General features: G+C 38.5%; 1 protein-coding gene across 3 annotated transcripts in view; it reads right to left on the bottom strand.

The window, feature by feature from the left end:
* The window catches only part of LOC126272207 (MAU2 chromatid cohesion factor homolog), a 179,790-nt gene that overhangs the window by 57,385 nt on the left and 95,375 nt on the right, over nt 1-27,030 (bottom strand). For all 3 annotated transcript variants that reach the window (XM_049974889.1, XM_049974890.1, XM_049974891.1), the window contains exon 6: nt 10,980-11,144. In XM_049974889.1, the coding sequence (XP_049830846.1) occupies nt 10,980-11,144 (165 nt within the window). The remainder of the gene's footprint in view (nt 1-10,979; nt 11,145-27,030) is intronic.

The raw sequence follows: 27,030 nt of genomic DNA, 5'->3' as shown, positions 1-27,030 counted from the left end.
CCTTCTACTCTGAAAGCCCATATCGATCATGTTTCGCTGAATGGTTTCCACGCTGACGCGTGTTGATGGCCCAGCACTGAAATCTGCAGCAAATTGTGGAAGAGTTCCACTTCTGTCATGCTGAACGATTCTCTTAAGTCATCATTGGTCCCATTCTTGTAGTACCTTTTTACGGCCCCAGTGATGTCAGAGATTTGATGTTTTACTGGATTCCTGATATTCATGGTACACTCATGAAAGCAGTGCCTATCCTTCCTGTTTACTTACCTCTGCATCTGAATACAAATGCCTATACCAGTTTCCTTGGCACTTCAGTGTAAGAACAATGCAAAATGAATAACTCAATAGCTACCCAATACTGACTTTATGCACAGCCCATGAAAAACCATGTGGAGCCAAGCTGCCTCTGCTGGAAGTGAGCTGCTGTCCAGTGCAAACTGGCCATCACTCAGCCAGTGGCCAGCTAGTGTGGATACATGTGCCCCCCAGGGCCAGAAGCAGGTGCTTTAGTACCCACGGCTATTCAGGCAGTTTATAACTGTGCCTAACACCGTAGTTCTACAGACATCATTCTCACTGTCATCACATGGCCCTCTCGCATTATGCAAAACCAGCATTTCTGTATATGATGTTCCTTGATCCAGCAAGTAATCTTACAAGAGATACATGATTACTTTTGGTGTGAGGCCATGCCCAATAGAATGCTGCATATAAGCCTGCCCAGGGCTGGCCTGACCCAGACGTAATAATTGCAGTGTTGGTGCAGTGGAAGTGTGCACCAGTCAGTCTACTGGTTCGGTTTTCACCATGAACTTTGTTTAAGAGTATTTGCTCTTCAGTCTCCGTTAACAACTAACTGGATTCTAACACTCTACAAACTGAACTTTGGTCAGACTGCTTACTTAAAGATAGCTTGCACTGCTCTTAGAAGCATTCTATAACTTAATTTGTTGAATAAACTGGGTTTTGTCTCCAGTGCGAATGTAGAGTGCCTTTGCAAAATGTCTGGGGTTCTGTTAGATGGTTTCAATGAAGAAAGCTAAGAGGACCTCTAATTGGGCAATGCAACCATTCAACAAATATTTACAACTCATAAAAGTGAAATTGTAAGTGTAAAGAGCCTTCATAAAGCATGAATGAATAGTGGAGGCAGAGTAAGGAAAAAAAAAAAAAAAGAGGATAAACATGAGACAAAATGAAAATGGAGGAACATGGTATTCAATGTCCCATCAATAAGGTCACCATTAGATTGTGTAACTAAGATGTAGGAGGATGGAGAATGAAGGAAAGAATTGATAGTGATCTTATAAAAGGCTTCATCTTAGCATCTCCTGAAGCAATTTAGGGAAATCATGAAGATTACGAATCGGGATTACCTGATGAAGATTTTAGGCTCATTCCTACTGAATGAGGCCAGTGCCTTAATTACTGCAGTATCTTGCTTGGATCATGCACATAACACTGGCCGAAGTCAAGCAAATTGCACATCAATCAATGCCAGAAGTCAGTAGATTGAGACGAAAACCTGCACAGACTTTCTATAAGAACCTAGCTTACCACTAAAAAGTTTTTGGTGATGCTGAGCCACAGTCACACAGCATTTTTTGAAAGAATGCATTGCCATATGACAGCAAATCACTGTATTTTTCTTCCGTATAATCTTGATTTCAGTATCACGAATCTGAGGAAGGATGTGGGTACCAGCCCGGTTTTCATCTACAGCAATGTGAGAAACTGCCTAAAAACCACACCCAGGCTGGAAAGCACAACGTAAAATGCTAAAAGTTCTTAGACCGTTAACATGTTGTATCAGGTCTTCTAGACTCTACATTCTCTAAGATGTAACTATAAAAATGACATCAAAGGCATGAGATAGTATTGTTTACCTGTTTTGGGCTGACTTTATCAGATATGATGGTGTAAGAGCCAAAATCTAAATTACACAGAAGAAAAATTTAGTAATATACAGAGGGCGGGAGGGGGGGGGGGGGGGGGGGGGAAGCATGCCATTCAAACTTACCATTCATCCACAATGTAGTGTGTTTCTGTTCACTTAATTACTGAATGTTTCTACAACAACTGAGCAATGAAAAAATACTGGAACATGCACGTAGGAAAAACTATTAGGCCATTACTAATTAAAGCTTGGTATCTATTGCTTTGATAATTGTAAAGTCATTAAGTATCTCAAATCATTATTCCCTCTTGGATTTTCCACTGTCTGATTCAAATTATTTGAGACTGGATACAATGATTCTAACAGCATATCTTTTGCTCAATTTAATTGATCACTTTGAAGTATTGTGCAATCATATTGCATTGACAAGGGGAGCCCACAACATTCGGACGTCAGATTTCCTTCAAACTTTGTACACTTTTGTCCATTGCCACAGCACAGTGTGCTAGTAGTAAGGGGTACTACTTAGGTCAGTTCGAGAAAATTACATGAGAAGTTTTATGCATACAACATATATGCTAAAATAAATGACAATATTGTGAAAAGGGTAGTTTTCTGCCCACATGGCTACTGGCAAAGCCAAACTGAGCTACAGCGCATGGTAGGGGAAGGAATCTGGGTGGTGAGGTAAGGAGGAGGCTGGGACGGAGAGAACGTGGTGTGGTAGGGTAGGGAGCACACAGGGATGAGGTGGGGAGAGGGTAGGATGGTTAGGTGCAGTTGGGAGGATAGATGGAGAGCATGGGGAGGGGGGGGGGTAGTGTATCAGAAAATGAGAGAAGTAGAAAGACAGAGTGCATAGATGGACTAGAGGGCTCCATTGGTATATTTCAAAAGGTACTGCTCATCATTATAGATGTAACAGCAACGAATGGTACTGAATAAATCCAGGGTATGGCAATGGGCACCCATGTGATACCATCCTATGCCAACCTATTCATGGACCATCTAGATGAGTCTTTCTTAACCACCCAGAATCCCAATCTCCTCATCTGGTTCAGATTCACTGATGACATCTTTGTGATTTGAATTGTGGGTGAGGAGGTGAGGAGCGAGGACTCCCCATCCACATTCCTCCAGAACCTCAACACCCCCCCCCCCCCCCCCGCCCGCCCCCCAATTCGCTTCACCTGGTTATACTCAACCAAACAAGTCACCTTCCCTACATCAGCACCTCCGTCCATATCAAATCTTCCAATCACCAGCAACACCTCCACTTCAATGGCTGCCATCCATGCCATAAAAGGAAGTCCCTTCCATACAGCCTAGGCAACTGTGGCCGTAGCATCTGTAGTAACAAGTTGTCCCTCTCTAAACATAACAAGGGTCTCACTGAGGTCTTGACAAACCATAATTAGCCTCCCAACCCAGTTCAGAAATAGATCTCCCATGCCTTATCTCTTCAGTCACCCACCATCTCCCAAAGCCCCACTGTCAGGCCACAAAGGAGCATTTCCCTAGTGACTCAGTACCATCCAGGACTGGAATAACTGAATCACATTCACTACCAGGGAAATGAGGAATGTCCTACCCAATATCCTTCCCACCCCTTCTGCCACCCACAACTTTACACAATATCCTCATCCATCCCTACACAACCCATGCTCCCAACCCCTTGCCTCATGGTTCATATCCCTAGATGCAAAACTTGTCCCATACATCCTCCCATGACAAACATCACCTGTCCCATTACAGGCATGGCTACCTGTGAAGCCAGTCATGTGATCTGTAAGCTAAGCTGCAGCCACTACCCAACAAAACAGTCTTCATTCCAATGACTGCTTCTTCACAGACTGTACTATCTGGATCCTTCCTCCCAAAACCATTTTTTCTGAATTTTGCAGGTGGAAACCTTGCCTGTAATATATCCTAGTTTCCTGTAAGTCTCCTTGCCTCTCCCTTTGTTAGTCACTGTCCATCACCCACCTACCCTCTTCCCTGTGCCCGTGCCAGCACTACACAGCCTTCTATTCCACCAATACACCCAGAGTCCACTGTCTATTTACTTGTCTCCCTTTGCGACCCCCTCTCCCTGTGCCTTCTGTCTAATCTTCTGATTGCACTCAGCTGCTCTATCCTCTCTCCACCTCATCCCTGTATACTCCCACAAGAAGCTATTTACTGTCCTTCACTCCTATCCTGCTATCCCTCCCTCTTCCCACCCCAGCCTCCTCCTTACCCTTATCACCCAGATTCTCCCCGATCATGTGCTGTAGCTCACAGTCTGGCTTCAGGAGTGGCCACATGCTTTTTGTGTGTGTGTGTGTGTGTGTGTGTGTGTGTGTGTGAGAGAGAGAGAGAGAGAGAGAGAGAGAGAGAGAGAGAGAGAGAATCAGAAGGAGGCCTTTGAGTCTAAAGCTTAAATGCTCAGCAGTCTGTCTCTTGTACCTGTCTGCAATTATGCGCTATATGGTAAGTAGCAATCTATCCTTTTCATGAAGTTTGAAATGTAAAATAATAAAGCATATTTTCATGAACGTTTATTGAATTTACAATGGTACCTGTCGATAATTATGGATATAATATTTGTTGCAGTAGTCAAAATAACTAAACAGCCAAACAACATGGAAATTCAATAAAAGATCAAGCAAATGTAAGTTTTTTTGTTATATAACATTTTAAATGTCTTATATATGAAATAACAACAGGGTAAAGAATTTTACCAATGTTGAAAAAAATACACATAAGAAATAAAAGAGAAAGGATAAGCAGAACGCAATACAGTGCTGCTCCTATTATGGAGCTTCAATGCTAACCACTTGGCTACTGCAACCTAAGCGCTCAGAGTTGCAATGCACCAGTATATTTGACGCATATAAACTTCTATTCCCATTTTACTGAAACTGCCCACATAGTATGTCTTACTACTTGCATATTATGGTGTCCTAACACACTACTGGAAGTGTGCAAAGTTTGAAATAAATCCGTGGTCCGAACGTCATGGTCTCCCTTTGTGATTTGATTTATACATTAATGACACTGTACATCTCTCTAACCCACACATCACAAATAGTACATTATGCTCAGGTTGCTTCAGTTTTATTGTATGACAAAGACAGTGAGAAAGTGGCATTTTCAGCAACTAATGGGGCATTAGAATCAATATTTCCTCAAGGACTAAAGACCTATGTAAATAAACCCCAGATGCTAGTATCTGCAACTGTTAACTCACAACACTCATGCAGAAGCAAAATATGTAGGATAATGACGGTGAAAGTAAACATCTGTAAATTCCTACGTGTCCATCGGCACTCAAACCTTTGGCGGATTAACCATTATAGATGTACAGTGTACTAAACTAAGTAATTAGGTATTAAAAACAAAGATTCCAAGACTTACCAAGCGGGATAGCGCCGGCAGACAGGCACATGAACAAAACACACAAACACACACACAGAATTACTAGCTTTCGCAACCGATGGTTGCTTCTTCAGGAAGAAGAGGGAAAGACGAAAGGATGTGGGTTTTAAGGGAGAGGGTAAGGAGTCATTCCAATCCCGGGAGCGGAAAGACTTCCCTTAGGGGAAAAAAAGGACAGGTGTACACTCGCATACACACACACACACACACACACACACACACACACACACACACACACACACACACACACACATATCCATCCGCACATACACAGACACAAGCTTGTGTCTGTGTATGTGCGGATGGATATGTGTGTGTGTGTGTGTGTGTGTGTGTGTGTGTGTGTGTGTGTGTGTGTGTGTGCGTGTGTGCGTGTGTGCGTGTGCGCGCGAGTGTACACCTGTCCTTTTTTTCCCCTAAGGGAAGTCTTTCTGCTCCCGGGATTGGAATGACTCCTTACCCTCTCCCTTAAAACCCACATCCTTTCGTCTTTCCCTCTCCTTCCTGAAGAAGCAACCATCGGTTGCAAAAGCTAGTAATTCTGTGTGTGTGTTTGTGTGTTTTGTTCATGTGCCTGTCTGCCGGCGCTTTCCCGCTTGGTAAGTCTTGGAATCTTTGTTTTTAATACCTTTTTCCCATGTGGAAGTTTCTTTCTATTTTATTTAAACTAAGTAATTACCTGCATCTTCTTAACCAAATGTCCTACCCACACCCTGAAAACTGGGTATAGCAGGACATTCTATCCCTGTATTAACTACTGCATGGAAATCTGGGGTTGCGCTACATATGTATACTACTGTTACAAAAAAGAAAGTTAATGACTATGCATGGACTGGACTACAAAGATTTGTGCTGTGAAGCTTTCACACAACACAAATACTCCACTGCTTGTCCTTAGTACCTCTACAAATTAATTATTGTTTTGTCTCCCAGAAAACTGAAGTAATTAAACGTAATGAGATATATGACCACAACACCAGGTCCATAGGTAACTACTTCAGACAAAGAGCTAAACTAAAAACAACAGACCAGAGCTCATACATTAATGCGTTGATAAATATAATAAGCTGCGAGAGTAAATGAAAATTAGTAACAAGAAATAGTTGAAATCAAAGCCAAAAAATGTTAATTGAAAGGTATCCGAATGTATTCACTTTATGAATTTTAAAGCAGTAAACATTAAGAGACCAATAGTGACTGTAACATTATACATACATAAGCTAGACATACAAAGTGTTTTTAATTAACCAAGGGTATAATTTTATAAAATATAGAAATTATGATATGTGGTAACTAATGTTTGTTGTTGAACTGGTACATGTAAAAATTGTAATGTTCTTTGATAAGCGTTGCTGATTATTGTGATTACTACCTGCAATACTAAAACCTATATATATTTGACATTTCCCCCCATGAACCATGGACCTTGTTGTTGGTGGGGAGGCTTGCGTGCCTCAGCGATACAGATAGCCGTACCGTAGGTACAACCACAACGGAGGGGTACCTGTTGAGAGGCCAGACAAACATGTGGTTCCTGAAGAGGGGCAGCAGCCTTTTCAGTAGTTGCAGGGGCAACAGTGTGGATGATTGACTGATCTGGCCTTGTAACAATAACCAAAACGGCCTTGCTGTGCTGGTACTGTGAACGGCTGAAAGCAAGGGGAAACTACAGCCGTAATTTTTCCCGAGGGCATGCACCTTTACTGTATGGTTAAATGATGATGGCGTCCTCTTGGGTAAAATATTCCGGAGGTAAAATAGTCCCCCATTCGGATCTCCGGGCGGAGACTACTCAAGAGGATGTCGTTATCAGAAGAAAGAAAACTGGTGTTCTACGGATCGGAGCGTGGAATGTCAGATCCCTTAATCGGGCAGGTAGGTTAGAAAATTTAAAAAGGGAAATGGATAGGTTAAAGTTAGATATAGTGGGAATTAGTGAAGTTCGGTGGCAGGAGGAACAAGACTTCTGGTCAGGTGACTACAGGGTTATAAACATAAAATCAAATAGGGGTAATGCAGGAGTAGGTTTAATAATGAATTAAAAAATAGGAGTGCGGGTAAGCTACTACAAACAACATAGTGAACGCATTATTGTGGCCAAGATAGATACGAGGCCCACACCTACTCCAGTAGTACAAGTTTATATGCCAACTAGCTATGCAGATGACGAAAAAATTGAAGAAATATATGATGAAATAAAAGAAATTATTCAGATAGTGAAGGGAGACGAAAATTTAATAGTCATGGGTGACTGGAATTCGAGTGTAGGAAAAGGGAGAGAAGGAAACGTAGTAGGGGAATATGGATTGGGGGTAAGAAATGAAACAGGAAGCCGCCTGGTAGAATTTTGCACAGAGCACAACTTAATCGTTGCTAACACTTGGTTTCAGAATCATGAAAGGAGGTTGTATACACGGAAGAACCCTGGAGATACTAAAAGGTATCAGATAGATTATATAATGGTAAGGCAGAGATTTAGGAACCAGGTTTTAAATTGTAAGACATTTCCAGGGGCAGATGGGGACTCTGACCACAATCTATTGGTTATGAACTGTAGATTAAAACTGAAGAAACTGCAAAAAGGTGGGAATTTAAGGAGATGGGACCTGGATAAACTGAAAGAACCAGAGGTTGTACAGACTTTCAGGGAGAGCATAAGGGAACAATTGACAGCAGTGGGGGAAAGAAGTGCAGTAGAAGAAGAATGGTTAGCTCTGAGGTATGAAGTAGTGAAGGCAGCAGAAGATCATGTAGGTAAAAAGACGAGGCCTAGTAGAAATCCTTGGGTAACAGAAGAAATATTGAATTTAATTGATGAAAGGAGAAAATATAAAAATGCGGTAAATGAAGCAGGCAAAAAGGAATACAAACGTCTCAAAAATGACATCGACAGGAAGTGCAAAATGGCTAAGCAGGGATGGCTAGAGGACAAATGTAAGGATGTAAAGGCTTATCTCACTAGGGGTAAGATAGATACTGCCTACAGGAAAATTAAAGAGACCTTTGGAGAAAAGAGAGCCACTTGCATGAATATCAAGAGCTCAGATGGAAACCCAGTTCTAAGCAAAGAAGGGAAAGCAGAAAGGTGGAAGGAGTATATAGAGGGTCTATACAAGAGCGATGTACTTGAGGACAATATTATGGAAATGGAAGAGAATGTAGATGAAGATGAAATGGGAGATACGATACTGCGTGAAGAGTTTGACAGAGCACTGAAAGACCTGAGTCGAAACAAGGCCCCCGGAGTAGACAACATTCCATTGGAATACTGACAGCCTTGGGAGAGCCAGTCCTGACAAAACTGTACCATCTGGTGAGCAAGATGTGTGACACAGGCGAAATACCCTCAGATTTCAAGAAGAATATAATAATTCCAATCCCAAAGAAAGCAGGTGTTGACAGATGTGAAAATTACCGAACAATCAGTTTAATAAGCCACAGCTGCAAAATACTAACTCGAATTCTTTAAAGGCGAATGGAAAAACTAGTAGAAGCCGACCTCGGGGAAGATCAGTTTGGATTCCGTAGAAGTACTGGAACACGTGAGGCAATACTGACCTTACGACTTATCTTAGAAGAAAGATTAAGGAAAAGCAAATCTACGTTTCTAGCATTTGTAGACTTAGAGAAAGCTTTTTACAATGTTGACTGGAATACTCTCTTTCAAATTCTAAAGGTGGCAGGGGTAAAATACAGGGAGCGAAAGGCTGTTTACAATTTGTACAGAAACCATATGGCAGTTATAAGAGTCGAGGGACATGAAAGGGAAGCAGTGGTCGGGAAGGGAGTAAGACAGGGTTGTAGCTTCTCCCCGATGTTATTCAATCTGTATATTGAGCAAGCAGTAAAGAAAACAAAAGAAAAATTCAGAGTAGGTATTAAAATCCATGGAGAAGAAATAAAAACTTTGAGGTTCGCCGATGACATTGTAATTCTGTCAGAGACAGCAAAAGACTTGGAAGAACAGCTGAATGGAATGGGCAGTGTCTTGAAAGGAGGATATAAGATGAACATCAACAAAAGCAACATGAGGATAATGGAATGTAGTCGAATGAAGTCGGGTGATGCTGAGGGAATTAGATTAGGAAATGAGACACTTAAAGTAGTAAAGGAGTTTTGCTATTTGGGGAGCAAAATAACTGATGATGGTCCAAGTAGAGAGGATATAAAATGTAGACTGGCAATGGCAAGGAAAGCGTTTCTGAAGAAGGGAAATTTGTTAACATCGAGTATAGATTTAAGTGTCAGGATGTCATTCCTGAAAGTATTTGTATGGAGTGTAGCCATGTATGGAAGTGAAAGATGGACGATAAATAGTTTGGACAAGAAGAGAATAGAAGCTTTCGAAATGTGGTGCTACAGAGGAATGCTGAAGATTAGATGGGTAGATCACATAACTAATGAGGAAGTACTGAATAGGATTGGGGAGAAGAGAAATTTGTGGCACAACTTGACCAGAAGAAGGGATCGGTTGGTAGGACATGTTCTGAGGCATCAAGGGATCACCAATTTAGTATTGGAGGGCAGCGTGGAGGGTAAAAATCGTAGAGGGAGACCAAGAGATGAATACACTAAGCAGATTGAGAAGGATGTAGGTTGCAGTAGGTACTGGGAGATGAAGAAGCTTGCACAGGATAGAGTAGCATGGAAAGCTGCATCAAACCAGTCTCAGGACTGAAGACAACAACAACAACAACAACAACAACATTTGACATTTGCAAAAGCCATCACATTGATGACACCACACAAAAAATTAAATAAATTAAATTTAAAAACATTATCCACTATTGAGGAGAGGTGCCATTTGTTATACTAAGTGGACTTTTGTCCAAGTCTTTCGACATTTCCAGGTGTTTTTAGATGAAATATTTACATTATTCCCATGTATGCAGGGACAAGCAATGTCACCACTGTCAATATTTTGGAACCACAGTGCATGACTACTAAAATATATTTGTGCAAACAGCCTATCAGAAGGAAATGCAACCTTGCTTGAGTCTGCTTTGTTCTTTTGACCACTTCACTTCATGAAGGGTGATTTACATGAGTAATGTGATGTGATGTCATGCATTGTGGCTCTAAAATACTGTCAATGGTGATATATCTCATCAAAGCATTTACGGGAATGATGTAAATATTTCCCTTAAATGCACATGAAGGTAGAAGACAACTTTCGAAACAAATCGTGTGAGGAATAAATAAATACAGTGTAAAAGGTCAAACATCTGACTACTTACATCACCTTGGCCATCAACTTTCTCAGTTTCAAATTTCGTGAGGAAAGTCTTCGTTCTCATTTAGTATTAAAACTGCCGTCAACCCAAAAGTTGATCTGACTGAACACCTTAGTGATCACAATAAGGCATGGTACTACTGGTGGTGGTACGCCCTTGCTTTCCTCCAACCTTTTAATTGACTTATCCAGCCAGTCACAGATGACAGATGGACCTACACTTTAACATGGACTTCAAGCCAAAGTGCACTTCAGCAGTTTTCACATTCACAAATTATTTCCAGAGGTGCAAGAAACAATAAGTGATGGAAAAAAATGCCGGTACTGGCTGGGGGTTGAACCTCAGATCACTGGACTTTTAGTATGTCACTTACCCACACTATTGCTCATTTTACTACATAATTCCAGATATATAATCGAACTACTTACTCTTAAGTTTTTCAATCTGCATCAGAGCCTTGTCTGTATATTTCTGTGCCTTGTCCATGTAGCCCGCCTGCATACTGTGCATTACAGTGACTAAGTAGACCAACACATACAAGTGCTCTTTCGGCATCCAAATAAACATATCACCAACATTTGGACCACTGACCACTGCATAAAGAAAATAAAATATATAGTTTTATGATGTCTGCTCATAACTACCTTTCTGTGGAATTATTTTAAATACAAGCATTCCTGGTATCTAAAATACATTTATGAAACAGTTTAATTCTATTTAAGAACTTCCTTATGTTTTTTAGCATTGCAATTAGTAACAAAACTTGACATATGCAGAAATGTGATGGAAACAAACAAAATATGGGCATGCACAAATTATTAGTGTTAATACAAGAGATCTTTTGTGGAATATAAACAGCTGAATCAGTAATGGCAGCTGAAAAATGCTCTTGATGGAGCACAACAAAGAGGGATAAGTTCCTCTTTAAATGACTGAGAAGTGGGAAACCAGCTGCATCAATCCTCATTCCATCTTCCTCATCAAAACTTTCGGCATGCGAACATATTCATGCTCTTTTAATGCAGAACATTTTCTTTTATCCAGTCTCTCATTGTAGTGAAGTTTTCATACTCAGCATCTCCCTCTCACTGCCTAGTCTAGCTCCTTTTTATCCCATTGTTACTTTCCAGTGTCTGTCTCTCCCCCTCCCACTGTCACTGTCTTCATCCATTTTTCTCACTCTACCCTACCACTGTCTCCTTCTATGCCACTTTCATTGCCTCTCTGTCCCACTGCCATTGTGTTCGTCCCATTCTTTTTCCTTCCCATTACCACTGTCTCTCTCTTTCTCACATACAGTCTGCTGTCTCTCTCTTCAGCCACCAATCTCTCTTCTCCACACATGTCCTTGGGATGGTTTGCTCAGGGTTCTCAGCCCTAGATTGGGAAACTTTAAAAAGTGGATGTCAGGGATGGAGGAAAAAGAGCAAATTTCTTCATGTTTAAAGTTCACCCATCTGTGGGTGGTCGAGACTCCCAAGCCTATGCATGGTCTCCACTCATCTCTATTTTTCATTTCCACTACCTCCACTCTCCTTTGCTCTCACTTCTACTATCTCAATCCATTTCTCTTTCTCTTTCACTGTCACTGTCTCTCAACAACCATCGCTATCTCCTATCTCTTTCGGTCCTACTGCTATTGTCTTCATTCATCTCTCTTTCTGGCAATATTTTGACATAGATTGCTATTCACTATGTAGCGGAGGTGTTGAGTTACAGACAGGCACAACATTCGACTACTTAACACACAAGGATTTGAGTACAAGGGCTTTTTCTGAAATAGATAAGGCGCACAAATGCACATGACCACACTCGGCACACCTGTGTGTGTGTGTGTGTGTGTGTGTGTGTGTGTGTGTGTGTGTGTGTGTGTGTGTGTTTGTTTTTGTTTGTTTTGTCTACTTCAGAAAAAGGGCTTCTGGCCGAATGTTTACATGTTTAGTAGTCTTTTTGTTTTGCCTTTCTGTGACTCAACACCTCCACTGTATGGTGAATAGCAATTTTCATACTATTGTCATTAGTGCATCCTGGATTTTCCATTGTTCCATCTCTCTCTCTCTCTCTCTCTCTCTCTCTCTCTCTCTCTCTCTCTCTCTCACACACACACACACACACACACACACACACACACACACACACACACAGGCACTGTCACTGTCTCCTCTCTCTTCCACTGCCGCTGTCTATCTGTCACTATCAGCACACAAAAGTGTAAATATATTTGCATGCAAAAATTTTTGGCGAGGAAGGCAGAATGAGAATTGAGGCAATGGTTCCCTACTTTTCTGTCAAAGTCTTTTAATAAGGAGCATATTCACCTTTTTGTGCTCCAACAGGAGCATTTTTCAGCTGGTTCCCTTCTTTTCCCTGTAACAGGAGAGTGTACTGCTTATATAAAATGAAGTCAGTACATCAGTTACGTTTTGACAGTTTATCTATTTACTTTGACATGTATAAACAACAAATAAGTAATCATACGATTAACACAATATTGTCTTCCAACCAATGTAGGTTCACTTTACCCTACTTTACATAAAAATACACAACAGTTTTAGGTTACACGTACAGTACACAGAATTTCTTATGACAAAATAATTTTTTTAAGTTTCTTATGCTGCCCGGCAGCATCATTGAATAATTTCCATGTCAAGGCGGCCCATATAGGCGTGAAGTGTCCATTACACAGAGACAGTGCATCACAGTTGTACTGGGGATCAAAAAAGGTGACTAAAAACATACTTTGATGCCCTCAGAACCTTTGCAATGAACCCTAGAACCCTCGCCATGTGTTCTTTACATCAGCTAAAACTACTTTTACACCTCAGACTGGATACTACATGCATAAGTATGGTGTCTTTGAACCTCTGGATCTCGGTAATGCATAATGATATCGAAAAATGTTCCATGGACCTCCAAAAACATCACCGTAAGAAAATATGCAAAAAATTTCAGCAATTTGCCATGTATGGAAATCGAAGTGGCCATTACCACAATTAGTACTTTTTGCACCCAAAAATCATGGGTTTATTGATGTTTTCTCACAAAGCGCTGATGAACAAAAGGTGCTTTTATAAACCGCTTAAGACCAACCCTAGACATAACCTAATGCAGAAGGACCAACTTTATTTGATCAATTAGCCTGAACTGGAGGAAGTGTGTAATGTTTAAATTTTGACCCTGTACAGTAGGATAGCAACAAAAGCTTTCCTGGAGAATAGAAATATGTTAGCATCAAATATAAATCTGAGTGTCGAAAATTATTTTCTGAAAGGATTTGGCTGGAGTTTAGCCTTATATGGGAAGTGAACGATTTAAAATACAGACAAGAAGAAAAATATAAGCTTTTAAAGTGTGGTGTTACAGTAGAAGGCTTACAGGTCAATATATCCAATGAAAACGCACTGCAACAAAACTTGACTGAAAGAAGAGAGACATGGATAAGACAAGTAATGGTACATCAAGAAATAGTAAACTGGGCAATGGATGATGTATGGAGTGTGGAAATTGCAGAGACAAAGAATTGAATGCAGTAAGCAGGTTTAAATAATTGGAAGTTCAAGCAATCATTCTTCCTGTGAACCACATGTGAATTAAATAGCACAAAGCCCTACTAATTGGTGCAATGGGAAGTGCCCTCTACCGTGAACTTCCCAATGGTTTGTTGGGTATAGATGTAGATATATAGATGAAGGTACACAGAAAAAGGAAGATTAGGATTAAACACACCAGCCATGACAATGTCATTACGCATTAGACACTGAACTTAAACATGAGGTTGGTAAAGAAATAGGCTTTGCCCTTTTGTGGGAACCATCTCAGCATTCACCTTAAGCAATTCGGGGACATTACAGGAAATATAAATCTGGATGGCCAGATGGATACTTGGGCCACCAACATCCCAAATACAACTCCAATGTCTTACCACTCCACTGCCTTACTTAGTTCATTATACAGAGCTAAAGAGATAAGCACAAGATAGTCTGGCACAATATAGTCTGGCAGCATCTCTGAGGAGACAAGGCCCTGAATGAGCTTGTATAATTTATTTAAATAATGTATCTGCACAAGATAAGACTATAAGAGAGTTTACAATGCATTTGGGGAAGATAGGGTAGGGTGACAAGTATGAAACTAAAAACAGAACAACTGTTTCTGCGAACAAACTGAAATAAAATAATAAAAAAGTAAACAAAACTTTTTATATAAGGCCTCATAACATTTTGATTAAAATGTTTTTCTAAGAAATTCCAGACCAAATAAACATATCTAGTACTGTTGAGAGAATATTGTTTGTAAATTGTACCATCATTTCTGCAATTAGTCAGATGCTTTGCTTATTCCTTGGAGGAGAGGTTTACACGAGAGAACCATCATAACACCTACATGTATTATGATTAAATGTTAATACTAAATCACATAATTTTAATTTCTGTAGTAGTACTGACCCAAACTAAGAACATAGTGAGGTGAAGTTAGAAAAAATAGAAGACTTTTGTTATACTTTATGAATGGGGCAGGTGATAGTTGTAAAATTAATTTTCTGTTTGTTATAAATACAGTCACTGCAAGTGGCATATAAACTCCACATGGCACAAAAGTAGTGGTACTAGGAACACAGCAGGAAACAATGATAATCACTGATCTCTGGTGTCTGGATGCGGGCTCACACTTCGAATAGCTTCCATTAGCTTGACGTAATCAGAAACCTTTGTGTCAGCAGTCTTATATGAACATGGTCTGTATAGAAACATGTGTTGTATTTCAGTTAATAATAACCAGTCATAATTTGAATTTAAAAATAGTTTTTATAAATACAAAACTTAGCACAAAAGTAGCAACAACATCGCTATTAGATTCCACAAGAATATATCACTAGAGAATGTGTGTAGAGCACAATAACAGGGACTGTAGTGTTCACTTCAGTGCAACTTAACCAGGCACTATAATAAACAAAACTTGAATACAGAAAACAAACTTAAGCAGGCACTTAAAAGAAACCCATTGATGATAAAATAATTTCAAAAATATTTGTAAATAATGTAAACACCATAAAGCATCCATCACAAAGGAAAGGAAATGAAATGTAATGTGACACTGACAAACTACAACAACAAAAAACACTGACCTTCCTGGAAAACAGAAAGATGACTGAATTATCCAACAACACAACCAAAATTACTGGAGGGGCATGCAGTAATTCCTGACTTCTTTACACATGAACAGACAAAATGTAACGAGTCTAAGAACACCTGGATTAAACAGCTTAGTAAAACTCAGCAAGGTCTAATATTAAAAACAATGTCGTCAGAATCATATATCCACCACCAAACCACAAAACATACTCTCATACTACTACAGAACTTCATACATGCAGAAATAGTAAAAATTTGAGCAACACAATAAAAAAAGGTAGGTCACTGGTAATCTTTGCCATTATGTTCACTCACACTAACAAATGAAATTTGAGTAACAACCAACACAGAGAATAATAAAATAATAAGTAATGAAGCAGATACACATAAACTGTTTGATAATCACTAAATCTAACAACAAAAAATTAATTCATTTTCAACAATGATTTCTACCTAAAACAGGAAAGAATCCCAATGAGACCATCAATCAGTGGACTCTAGCCAATATCTTCCTCAATCCCATCAAGAACAATTTTTTTTTGCTGCAACAGGGAAACCAAAATAATATATTGACTGATGTGTTGAAGACATAATATGCCGCACAGATGCAAAACCCAAACACACAGAAAAGTATATGAGGTCATCCCAGATATCTATCGACAATCATTTCACACCTAATTTGAAAATGAACATGATAAAGAAATTTGTTGCTATCAAAGCACTATGAACTACAGCCAATATGACTTTTTGTCCCAGTAACTGCTTCTAATGTATTTACCCATAACCACTCAAATCAACAAATAATTTTTATGTATATGAAATATTAAATGATCCATCTCCAGTCAACAAATAGAATTACTGTAATATAAAGCAGCTGCTCAGAGAAATAGTCAACAAGCACTATGTTAAATTAGAGAATACAGCAAAAGAATAAAATAACCAACACAAATAAACAAGCTGAGACAGGATCTTAGAAAGAGAGCCAACAACAGTTTGTTTTCAGGCCTACTGGTCTTTGATTTTGCAGTTTCATTGAGATCCGTTGCATCTGTTCCCATCTCCACTTTTAAAATTTTGTAATATTTAACTCTAAAGTTAAAAAGATAGCAAATGAACCAATACAAAAGAAAAATAAATACTAGAAAACCACGACTAAAAATTATGACAGAGGAAATCAAAGCGGCAATTTCAGAGAAACAAGCAGCTTATAAAAAATACCTTTCAACTGTACAGATGATAATCTACGACCCCACCAAAACACTTGGGAGTGATATATTAGTTAACATATAAAATTGCATACATGGACATCAAATGATAGCTTAGAAAGCTCTTAAAGCATTAGACACGAGAGAAAGAGAAACTGTCCAGTCAAATAACAACAAAAACAAGACTGGATAACACATTATAAGACTTTTGGTATGATGAAAGTATACAAGAACTTTAATGCAAACATATTAATAAAAAGTAGTGTAAGGATTCGATCATGCTGATACAGAACTGATGGTGGCTTAAAATGATGGAAAGGTGGGTAGGGAACTGGTACTGATCAAATTAACCCTTCATCCTGGGAACAACAGTACATACTCACACTTCCTTAGAGTTCACACTGGCAGTAACCCGACCACATACTCACCAGCTGCAGACCTCCACATAAAACTGTACTGCTTTACCATCATTTAAGAAGTAAAACTGCTTTGTCGGCTATGTGGGGGGACATCCATACTGACACACCAATAAGATCTTTGTTGGAAACAAAGTCAGTCTGAAGAAATTAAACTACTAACTGTCTTTGTGGAAAGAAAGAAACGTGTAAAGTGGTGTGCAACTATATTTAGAAGGCTTCTAAATATTACAGTTCACAAAGCATTTGTTGTTTATCAAGCCACTAAGAAGCCAAAGGAAGTTGATGTATAAATTTCAGGGTCTGTTCATGGCAAAATAACACACACACACACACACACACACACACACACACACACACACACACACACACACACACACACATTATATGAAACATTCCACGTGGGAAAAATATATCTGAAAACAAAGATGATGGGACTTACCAAACAAAAGTGCTGGCAGGTCGATAGACACACAAACAAACACAAACATACACACAAAATTCTAGCTTTCGCAACCAATGGTTGCTTCTTCAGGAAAGAGGGAAGGAGAGGGAAAGACGAAACGATGTGGGTTTTAAGGGAGAGGGTAAGGAGTCATTCCAATCCCGGGAGCGGAAAGACTTACCTTAGGGGGAAAAAAGGACAGCAGTACACTAGCGCACAGACACACACACACACACACACACACACACACACACACACACACACACACACACACACACACACACAAGCAGACATTTGTAAAGGCAAAGAGTTCGGGCAGAGATGTCAGTCAAGGCGTGTTTATGTGCCATGCACACTTTTCTGCATATATTTTACATCTTTATATCCCCTACACTGCACGTTACATACCCCCCCCCCCCCCCCCCCCCCCGAGTGTGTTGGCTATCCTTGGAATTCAACGGTCAGCATTCTTTTGTTTCTGCTGTTTGTAAAGAACACGCTTTCAAACACGCAATTAGTTTTGTTCAAGTGAGATTGCGAATAGTTGTTATACTAATGTTTGCAGTGCTTGATTATGTGTGTTTTGTTGTGTTTATTGAAGATGACTAAATGTAAAGGCATTTTCAAGAAACAACAATTTCGAGAAAACAAGTTTAGAAAGCTTTCTGTACAAGAGGTTATGTCACCTGGCAACAACATTTCTAATTGTAATTCTTCAACAAGTGCATCATCAAAGAAGCTCTCACCATTTCAAGAGAGTTACAACAAATTTACTGTAAGTGACAAGGTGTGCAATAACATTATTATAAATTTGAGAATATTATCAGATGTAATTTCTAAATATGTACAATGTAGACCGTGCGGTGAGTCACAGTGTGTGAAAATTTGTGAGAGTGCCAGTGGGAGAAAAGGCCTAGCAATTGCTTTGGATTTAATTAACACTAAATGCTCAGTGCCACGAACCTGTTACGGTGTCGTAATAGGAGGAGAGGTATACTCCTATGTGGTGCATCCCAGATGGCGGATAGGGGGGTCCTCACCAGCGTTCTGGCAGACTTGAGCAAAATAAAATAGCTCTCACAGACCAAACACACATCCCATCAATCTCATTTTTCACCATCCATAATTCACCCATCACCCTTCCAGATCACATCTGGAATTGTAAATCCTGACCCTGGTCAGACACTTGATCATTGATCAGATAATCAAACAAATATGAGGAGCCTTCTATTGAAAGAATCCACCAGTTTCGACAGTCACAACGAGATTACCCAGGCGAAGACACCATTCGGATATGGTGGGGTGTCACAGTGGACAAAGGAGAGTCGGAGTGCCTAGTGATACACTGAATGAACAAACAAACATGCAACACATTCCACATAAGAAGGTGCTAAAATTTAACAAACCAGGAAGATTTTCATATTTTGCAACAGTAAATGTTAATTCTTTAAGGAAAGTTGGTAAATTGAAACATTTAACAGATGTCTTAGATCAACAGAACATAGTTATCACAGCCCTGCACAAGAGTTACACAATACTGACTAGGACACGATCGAATCAGGAGGATATTGACTTTATAAGGGACCACCAGGAGAAAGGGTAATAGAAAATCTTCCCCAATTCGGTGTGGGTTTCTTGGTACACAATAGAATATTGGATTCCACTGAGAATTTTTCATCCAGTTCCTCAAGAATGGCATTGTTAACAATTAAGGTGGAGAACAAAACATACACACTGATAAATATTCATGCTCCAACTAATGTTAAAAATAGAACTGACAAGGATGGAACGGAAAAATTCTGGGATGAACTTTATCAACTAGTAAGGACCATACCAGAAACTAACACTAAAATTCTGCTTGGAGACTGAAATGCAAAGATAGGATGAGAGAAGAAATTTCGAGGTGTGGTGGGGCAATGGCCAGCACATAAACTTACAAACAAGAACGGGGAATGATTAATTGAATTTTGTACTACAAATGGATTGGTTCTGAAGACAACCAGGTTTAAGAGAAGATCATATAAGTTAATGACACGGAAATGTCCTAACGTCAAGCTAGGAGAGTTCCATATAGATCAAGTGGCCATGGATCAGAAATTCCATAAGGAAATCTATAATGTTAAAGTGCTGCGTGGCATCGATGTTGATTCAGACCACTACATTTCAAAAATTAAAATCAAACTGATATCTAAAAGAAAAAACAAACCACAAAAGTTAGATACAAAGAGAACATATGACCCTAGTTATATTATTAATATTGATTAAAAGCCTTGGCTGAAGTAGCTCCTATATGGAAACGCAAGAAACACACTTGGTGGAATGAGGAATGTGATGTAGTGATTTAATGTAGAAATAAGGCTTGGTTAAATGACCAACAAAAGAGGACTGAAAGCTCCAGGGAGGAATTAATAAATGCCTGACAATCAACCGTCAAAGAAATTAGAAGAGTCAAAAGGCAATTCATAAGGACTCACTAAAATCTATCGAGGATGCTTTCAATCGCCACAAGACAAGAAATTACTATCAGACATTCCAACAGTACCAGTAAAAATACACTCCACCTACTCTTATGATGAAGGATACAAACAGAAAGGTTGCACATAACAATTACTTCATCATTTGGAATTCGACCCCTATCCAAGAAACAAAACGCATTTAGAAAAAGTTATACCATCACATCCAGATGAAGTACAAGCAGCGATTAACTCACTTGGAATTATAAAGCAGCAAGTGAGAACCAACTAGTGGCAGAACTTTGGAAATATGCAAATGTACAAATTATTCTGAACTTATACAAACATCTTACTGACATTTGGAATACTGAGAAGTTACCAGAGGAATGGAATGTTGCAATAATCCATCCACTACACAAAAAAGGAGATCGATTGGATCCAAATAATTATAGGGGTATATCCCTGCTGGATATTACTTACAAAAATTTTTCCAAGGTTCTGTTTTCAGAATTCGTGAACAACTTGATGGTGAACTAGGCAAATATCAAGGAGGCTTTTGTCCAGGATGAAGCTGTCCTGATCAAATTATGAGTCTCAAATGGATAATGAAACATCAAAGGGTCAGGGACAAGAAACTAGTGACCACCTTTGTCGATTTTAAAAAGCCTATGATAGTATCCATTGTGAATCTCTATTGTCAATTCTTAAAGAATTTGGTTTACATCAGAAACTTGTCAACCTCACTGCAGTCACCCATCAAAATACTAAAGCTAGAGTAAGGTTCAGAAAAGAATTCTCTGAACCTTTTGAGATTCATACTGGCCTTCCACAAGGTGATGGATTGTCTTCATTATTGTTCAATTGTGTGCTGGAGAAAATCATACATGAAAGGAACAAGATATGTCCACCATCTGTTAAGATTGGAAGAAAGATTCAACTTAACTGCCTTGCATTTGCAGATGATTTAGCGCTGTTAGCAAACAATATTGATGAAGCAAAGGTTCAGACAAAACAACTAGAGCAATTAGCGGCAAAGGTCGGATTGCAAATTTCGTTTGAGAAAACAGAAATGATGCCCAGCTTCCCAGCTGACACATCCCATATCATACTCCATAATGATCAAAAAATCAAGGTAATAAAAAAGTTTAAATAGCTTGGTGAGATCATTACCTGCAATGTTAATGAAAGAGCATCAATAGATAGTAGAAGATTAAAACTTCAGCGAGTGCAGAGAACGACATGGCCAACCTATAAAAAAAACAATCTCTCTCAATAAATGTTAAATTTCAACATTACTCCTCCGTTATTAAACTGGAAGCAACATATGCTAGTGAAACACTATTCAGACTAAATACCCAAGCAACAACTGACAAGCTGCAGAAAGTTGAAAGAAGAATACTCCAACCAATTATCAGTAAGAAACACCAAGTTAATGGGCAGTGGAGACTTTTGCCCAATTCAGTAGTGTGTAAAGAAAGTGAAGCCATTATTGATACAATGTGGAAAAGAAGTACTTCATTTTTCGGTCACATATCTCGTCTACCAAATACTAGAATCATGAAGCAACTTTTTGACTACTTCTGGAATAGTAAAACCAAAAACATCTGGTTTAAAGAAGTACAAAGTGATCTGGATGAACTGAACACTACCACACACCAAATTCAACAAAGAGAAGAGAAACTGCTTCTGAAGAACAAATACATACAGCTGACATTCAAACCATCAGAACGGAAGAAGTATGTCATATCTGCAGAAGAACGAGTAGCCAGATCACAGCGAATGAAGAAGTTTTGGGAAACGAAGAAACTGCTGACTGCTAAGACCTAAACTTAATTATTTCGTTTGAGAAAAGTTTAGACTCTGTTGTATTATGTTTTATTTTAGTGCTCCAATGTGGTTGTAAATAAATAAATAAATGCTCAGCTGTGATTTCATTTATGAGTTCTTCAAAACTGGATGCAAGTGGCCCTTATGTAACCAATACTAGATTAGTTTATGCCTTACGATCCATTGGCAAGGGCATGGCTGCAGGGAGAACATTTTGTTTAGTGATGAACTTACATCAACCACCAAATAAATTTGAAAAACTGACTGCAATACTAGAGAAAGCTGTATGTGAGGTCAGTGAGGAAAGCATGAAACTGGCTGCTAGGAAAGCAGTGGAAGAAAATGATGGGTGTTCGGATATTGCAGTTGCACTTGATGGAAGTTGGCAGAAAGGAGGACATACTTCTCTGAATGGAGTAGTGACTGCCACGAGTGTAGACACCGGTAAAGTGTTAGATGTGGAGATAATGTCTAAATGTTGTAAAGTCAATGAACATAAAGGACACAACTGTGTGGCTAATTTTAGAGGAACAAGTGGTGGTATGGAAGTCCATGGAGTACAACAAATATTTCATCACTCCATAGAAACAAGAGGCTTACAGTATACCATAAGGTGTACAACAATGTGGTGAACTCTAAGCCATATGGAGATGCCATTATTATCAAAATAGAATGTGTAAGGTCATGTTCAAAAACGTTTGGGAACAAGGCTGAGAAAACTAACTGTTGATATGAGAGGAAAAAATTTAGAAGATGGAAAATTGTTGACCGCACAGGGTCGGTTAACTGAAACTGAAATAGAAAACTTGCAGGTATACTATGGGCAGGCAATTAGGAAAAATAAAGAAAATCTGGAGGCACTGAAGAGAGATGTTTGGGCCATATTCTTCCATACGTTCTCTACTGATGATAAGCCATGTCAGTGGATTGTGCCCATCAGGAGAAAATTCGTGGTGCAAATACAATAAGGCTCAGGCAACTGGAGAATCTTATTCTCACCAGTATTCTCTTCCTGCTGCTGTTATTAGAGCAATTAAACCTATTTTCAGAGACTTGACCTTCTACGGAAGTGTCTGCATCGGAAGAGAGAGAACCCAAATGAATGTTTCAACAGCATAATCTGGAACCGGCTTCCTAAAACTGTATTTGCAGGCATGCACACAATGAAACTAGGAGTTCATGATGCTGTTATTACATTCAATTGCAGTAATATTGGAAAGTGTTGGGTACTGAAAAAGCTGGGAATTAATCCTGGTGAAAATATGATCACTGGGCCGAAACACTGTGATAAAATGAGGATAGCTGATGCAGATAGGTATGCATCTAATATGGCCAAGAAAGCAAGACAAACATCCATGAAGGTGAAAAAGAAGCTGAAAGACCTGCTAGAGGCCAAAGAAGGGCCATCATAGGCAGGACAGTTTTAATTAACTGTAAGTAACAAATTTCAAAAGTTTTTTCTTTGAAGCAATTACCCGCAAACTAAAATTTTCAGTACATATGCCCCATTATATCAGAAACTATCACTGATAAATGAATGAAATTTTCAGAGACTCTGCATAACATAAAAATCCCCCTCTGGTACTACATTCATTAATATTCCCCCATTAACAAAAAATATTAATTTTTTGTTAATAAATTTAAAAAAGTATTTTAAAAACTATAAAATGGATAAAGTAGATTTTAGTACAGTTGACTCTATTGGCATCATGTAACATACAGCAAAAATATTAAGGTCCTGCAGCAAATACTTTTTTCAGAAATGGGTCAAATACTTGCCTAAATTAACATGGGTTAGATAGGCAGGGTGTAGTCCCCTTAAGGGTTTTCCTGCTGTCGAGACCGGGTTTAAGGGTTTTCCTGCTGTCGAGACTGGGTTTAAGGGTTTTCCTGCTCTGACGCAGCGGAGAAGCCAAATACTGGACAGCAGTTTTGTATGTCCACGGAGAAACAATACTCAATGAAAAAAAACAAGTCTGTTGTTGAAGTGGGTGTTTTGAGAGTTCAGTACTAAGGTTTGTGACTAGGAGATTAATAAATAGTTCTACATAAAAACCAGAAACTTTTTCCTATCCACATTTTGCATGATAAACTAAACACTGGGATAAACAGCTGAATCATCATTCAGTATTACGCTGATTGTCTTTCACTGATTTCCAGGAAGGCAAGAAAAAAACTGATAGGTGTTCATGAATTGAATAAAGTGTGTTATAGTATACACATAACCCGAAAATTTTAATGCAGAGAGCTAAAACTATGACTTTTCCAGGCAGACACCCAACTCTGACAGATAACAACCAGTCAGAGTTGGGTATTTATTAGTAAAAGCCATTGTTTTTTTTTTATCTCTGCACTAAAATTTTATAAAAAAATAATAAAAATGTCAAACACCTCAGTTATCTTTGCTGTGCTCTTATAATGTATTATTATGACAAAAGACATATAAAATAAAGGAAATAAGTCAAGTAACATTCACAAAACAATTATAAAACCTTAATTGTGTATGTTTTACAATTTGCTAAGACTGTTGTTCTACCAACACTACAATATGGAAGTGAAATATGGGCAGTTAACAAGAAGCAAGAAATGCATACCCACAGTATGGACATGAAGTTTCCAAGAAGTATCAAAGGAAGTAAAAGTGCAGACAGAATTGGAAATTTTATATCAGAAATCAACTGAACATGAGCAGATACATGGAAAAAATAGTAGAAAATAATAAAAAGTGTACCAAATATCTACAATAACTGGATCCCTAAAGATTAGCTATAAAAATAAAGAAATACAAACCAAAAGAAGAACAGTACTCTGGAAGACCCAGAAAAGATGGGAACTATAATAGGCAGTAAGCAGCTTAAAATTAGAAGTGAAGGAACAAAACTCTAACTGTCCTATTTTAAGGTTTCTCTGAAGCAAAAAGTGACAACTGTTTCTTGGGAAAAAGCTTTCTAAAGCCAAGATCACATAAATATTTCTTTATTTACAACAACGAGTTTTGACAGACTTTGCTTTCATCTTCAGATCTGTAAAATAGTGCATAGATGTGGAATATATCTCATATCATAAGTTATGATGTAATATTTGAGATAAAAGCTTTTTGTTTGGCATTAATACAAGAAACAGAAATGGAATTGTATATTTACATACTTTTTATCATAAAATGTGTCCATTCTGAGTTGAAACCTAGTAGCTAAAATGTAGCGCATTACACAAAGGTTTATCATAAATAAAACATTTAAAATCAAAAAGGTCCTTGTATACATGACCATGTCCACATATGCAGTACACACAGATGATTGTTATGCATAAAAATCACAGTATAATAAAATGCAAAAAGCATATCCTTTTACGTCAGATGTTATAATCATTGAAGATCCACTTTAGCCAACATAAAAAGGTACAACAGTTCCATTTCTGTTTCTCGTAATGCCAAACAAGAAACTTTTATATTAATTATTATGACATAACTTATGATACAAGATATATTCCAATGACAGCAAAGTGTATGAAACTAGCTGTTTTAAATGAAGAAATATTTATGTGATCTTGGCTTGGGAAAGTTTTTAGCAAGTAAAACAGATCACTACTCCTGATTTCTCAATGTGAGAAAATTCAATGAATGTTTGTGTGTTTGCTGCAACCTTTCCAACTAGCTTTGCAAGCTATGCACTCATAAAACACTGTTCCGTACACGGCCAACTGAAGTAACATTGATAACTGGTATCAAATGTTATCCTATGGCAAAGGTAATAACACACAATCAGGCAACACTGATTCACTGTTTTGAATCAGATGACCAATCATCTTCTGTGGAACAATATCAGTGAGGTCCGAGTGATTAGTTTTGAAATGGTATTTCATGTACTTGACAATTTATAGATACTACATCCTAGAAGCAGTTCACTTTTAGGTGGTGATGTTAATAAAATGTGTTACCTCATGTAATAGAGCAACGTCATATTATCCTACTAGTATTTATGCCATGCTAGAGGATAATTTTTTTTCTTTTCTCATCTCTTTTCATTATTAATTGTAAAATGTAAACTTTCACAACCGGAAATGCCACAATTAATAAAATGTTCCAGGCTATTATGCTATGGCCGAATGGATTCCACCTTGAAACCTTCTGCTTGCTTCCATGCAATGACATGTCGTCACATATTTTGAATATGTGAGTGCACTATCAACTGCTGTCATCCGCTGTTGCTATCACCGCACGGTGGAAGACTGAGTTCTGTCAAAATGAATGTGGTGGTCTCCTGGCTGCAAAGCATGTTCCTCAACAGCTGATCTGTTGATCTCCCCTCTTCTGCAATTGCCCTTGTACTCTTCTAGTCAAGAAGACAATTATGTCTGCCTGTGCATAGTTGGTGCACAAAGTACAACGTGTGCCTGTGATGTCCGATACCAGTAACTATTTTATTTCCATTTTATGTGCTGTACAAAACCGTTACATTATAGTACTTAATTGTTTTACATATTTTGTAATTTTTTTCCTTTTATAGGACTAAAAGATGCCTTAATGATGCTAAGGTTGAGTGGCTACTCAATGAGGATCCATCTTTTCTGGTATGAAATTTAGAGTTTGATGATTGTGAAGACGAGGAAGAAGAAGAAGAAGAAGAAGAAGAAGAATAAGTGATCACACAGAGTGACCACGATTCAACAAGTGAGCAAGAACATGCCTCTGAAGCTGAAAAAAGTGATGTCGAATCTGTTTCAAATGACAAGTATTATATTGGAAAGGATAAAACATGTAAGGGGAAGAAATCTTGCAGTATAGCCACAACAAAGACAAAATGTAAGAATACTGTCAAGATACTTCCCGGACCCATAGCCAGGGATGTCAAGGATGATATAAGTGCATTCACTAAAATAATCAGCATTGACATGATTGATGAGGTTGTCAAATGTACTAACATGTCTATTCCACATAAAAAGACTAGTGTAAATTATGTGAAAGAAAACGATGCCAAAGACACAGTGAGAGATGAAATAATG

Source organism: Schistocerca gregaria, chromosome 5 (assembly GCF_023897955.1).
Source record: "Schistocerca gregaria isolate iqSchGreg1 chromosome 5, iqSchGreg1.2, whole genome shotgun sequence".
Classification (NCBI taxonomy): domain Eukaryota; kingdom Metazoa; phylum Arthropoda; class Insecta; order Orthoptera; family Acrididae; genus Schistocerca; species Schistocerca gregaria.
The sequence above is the reverse complement of the archived record's forward strand: the minus strand, read 5'-3'. Positions and strand labels throughout refer to the sequence as shown.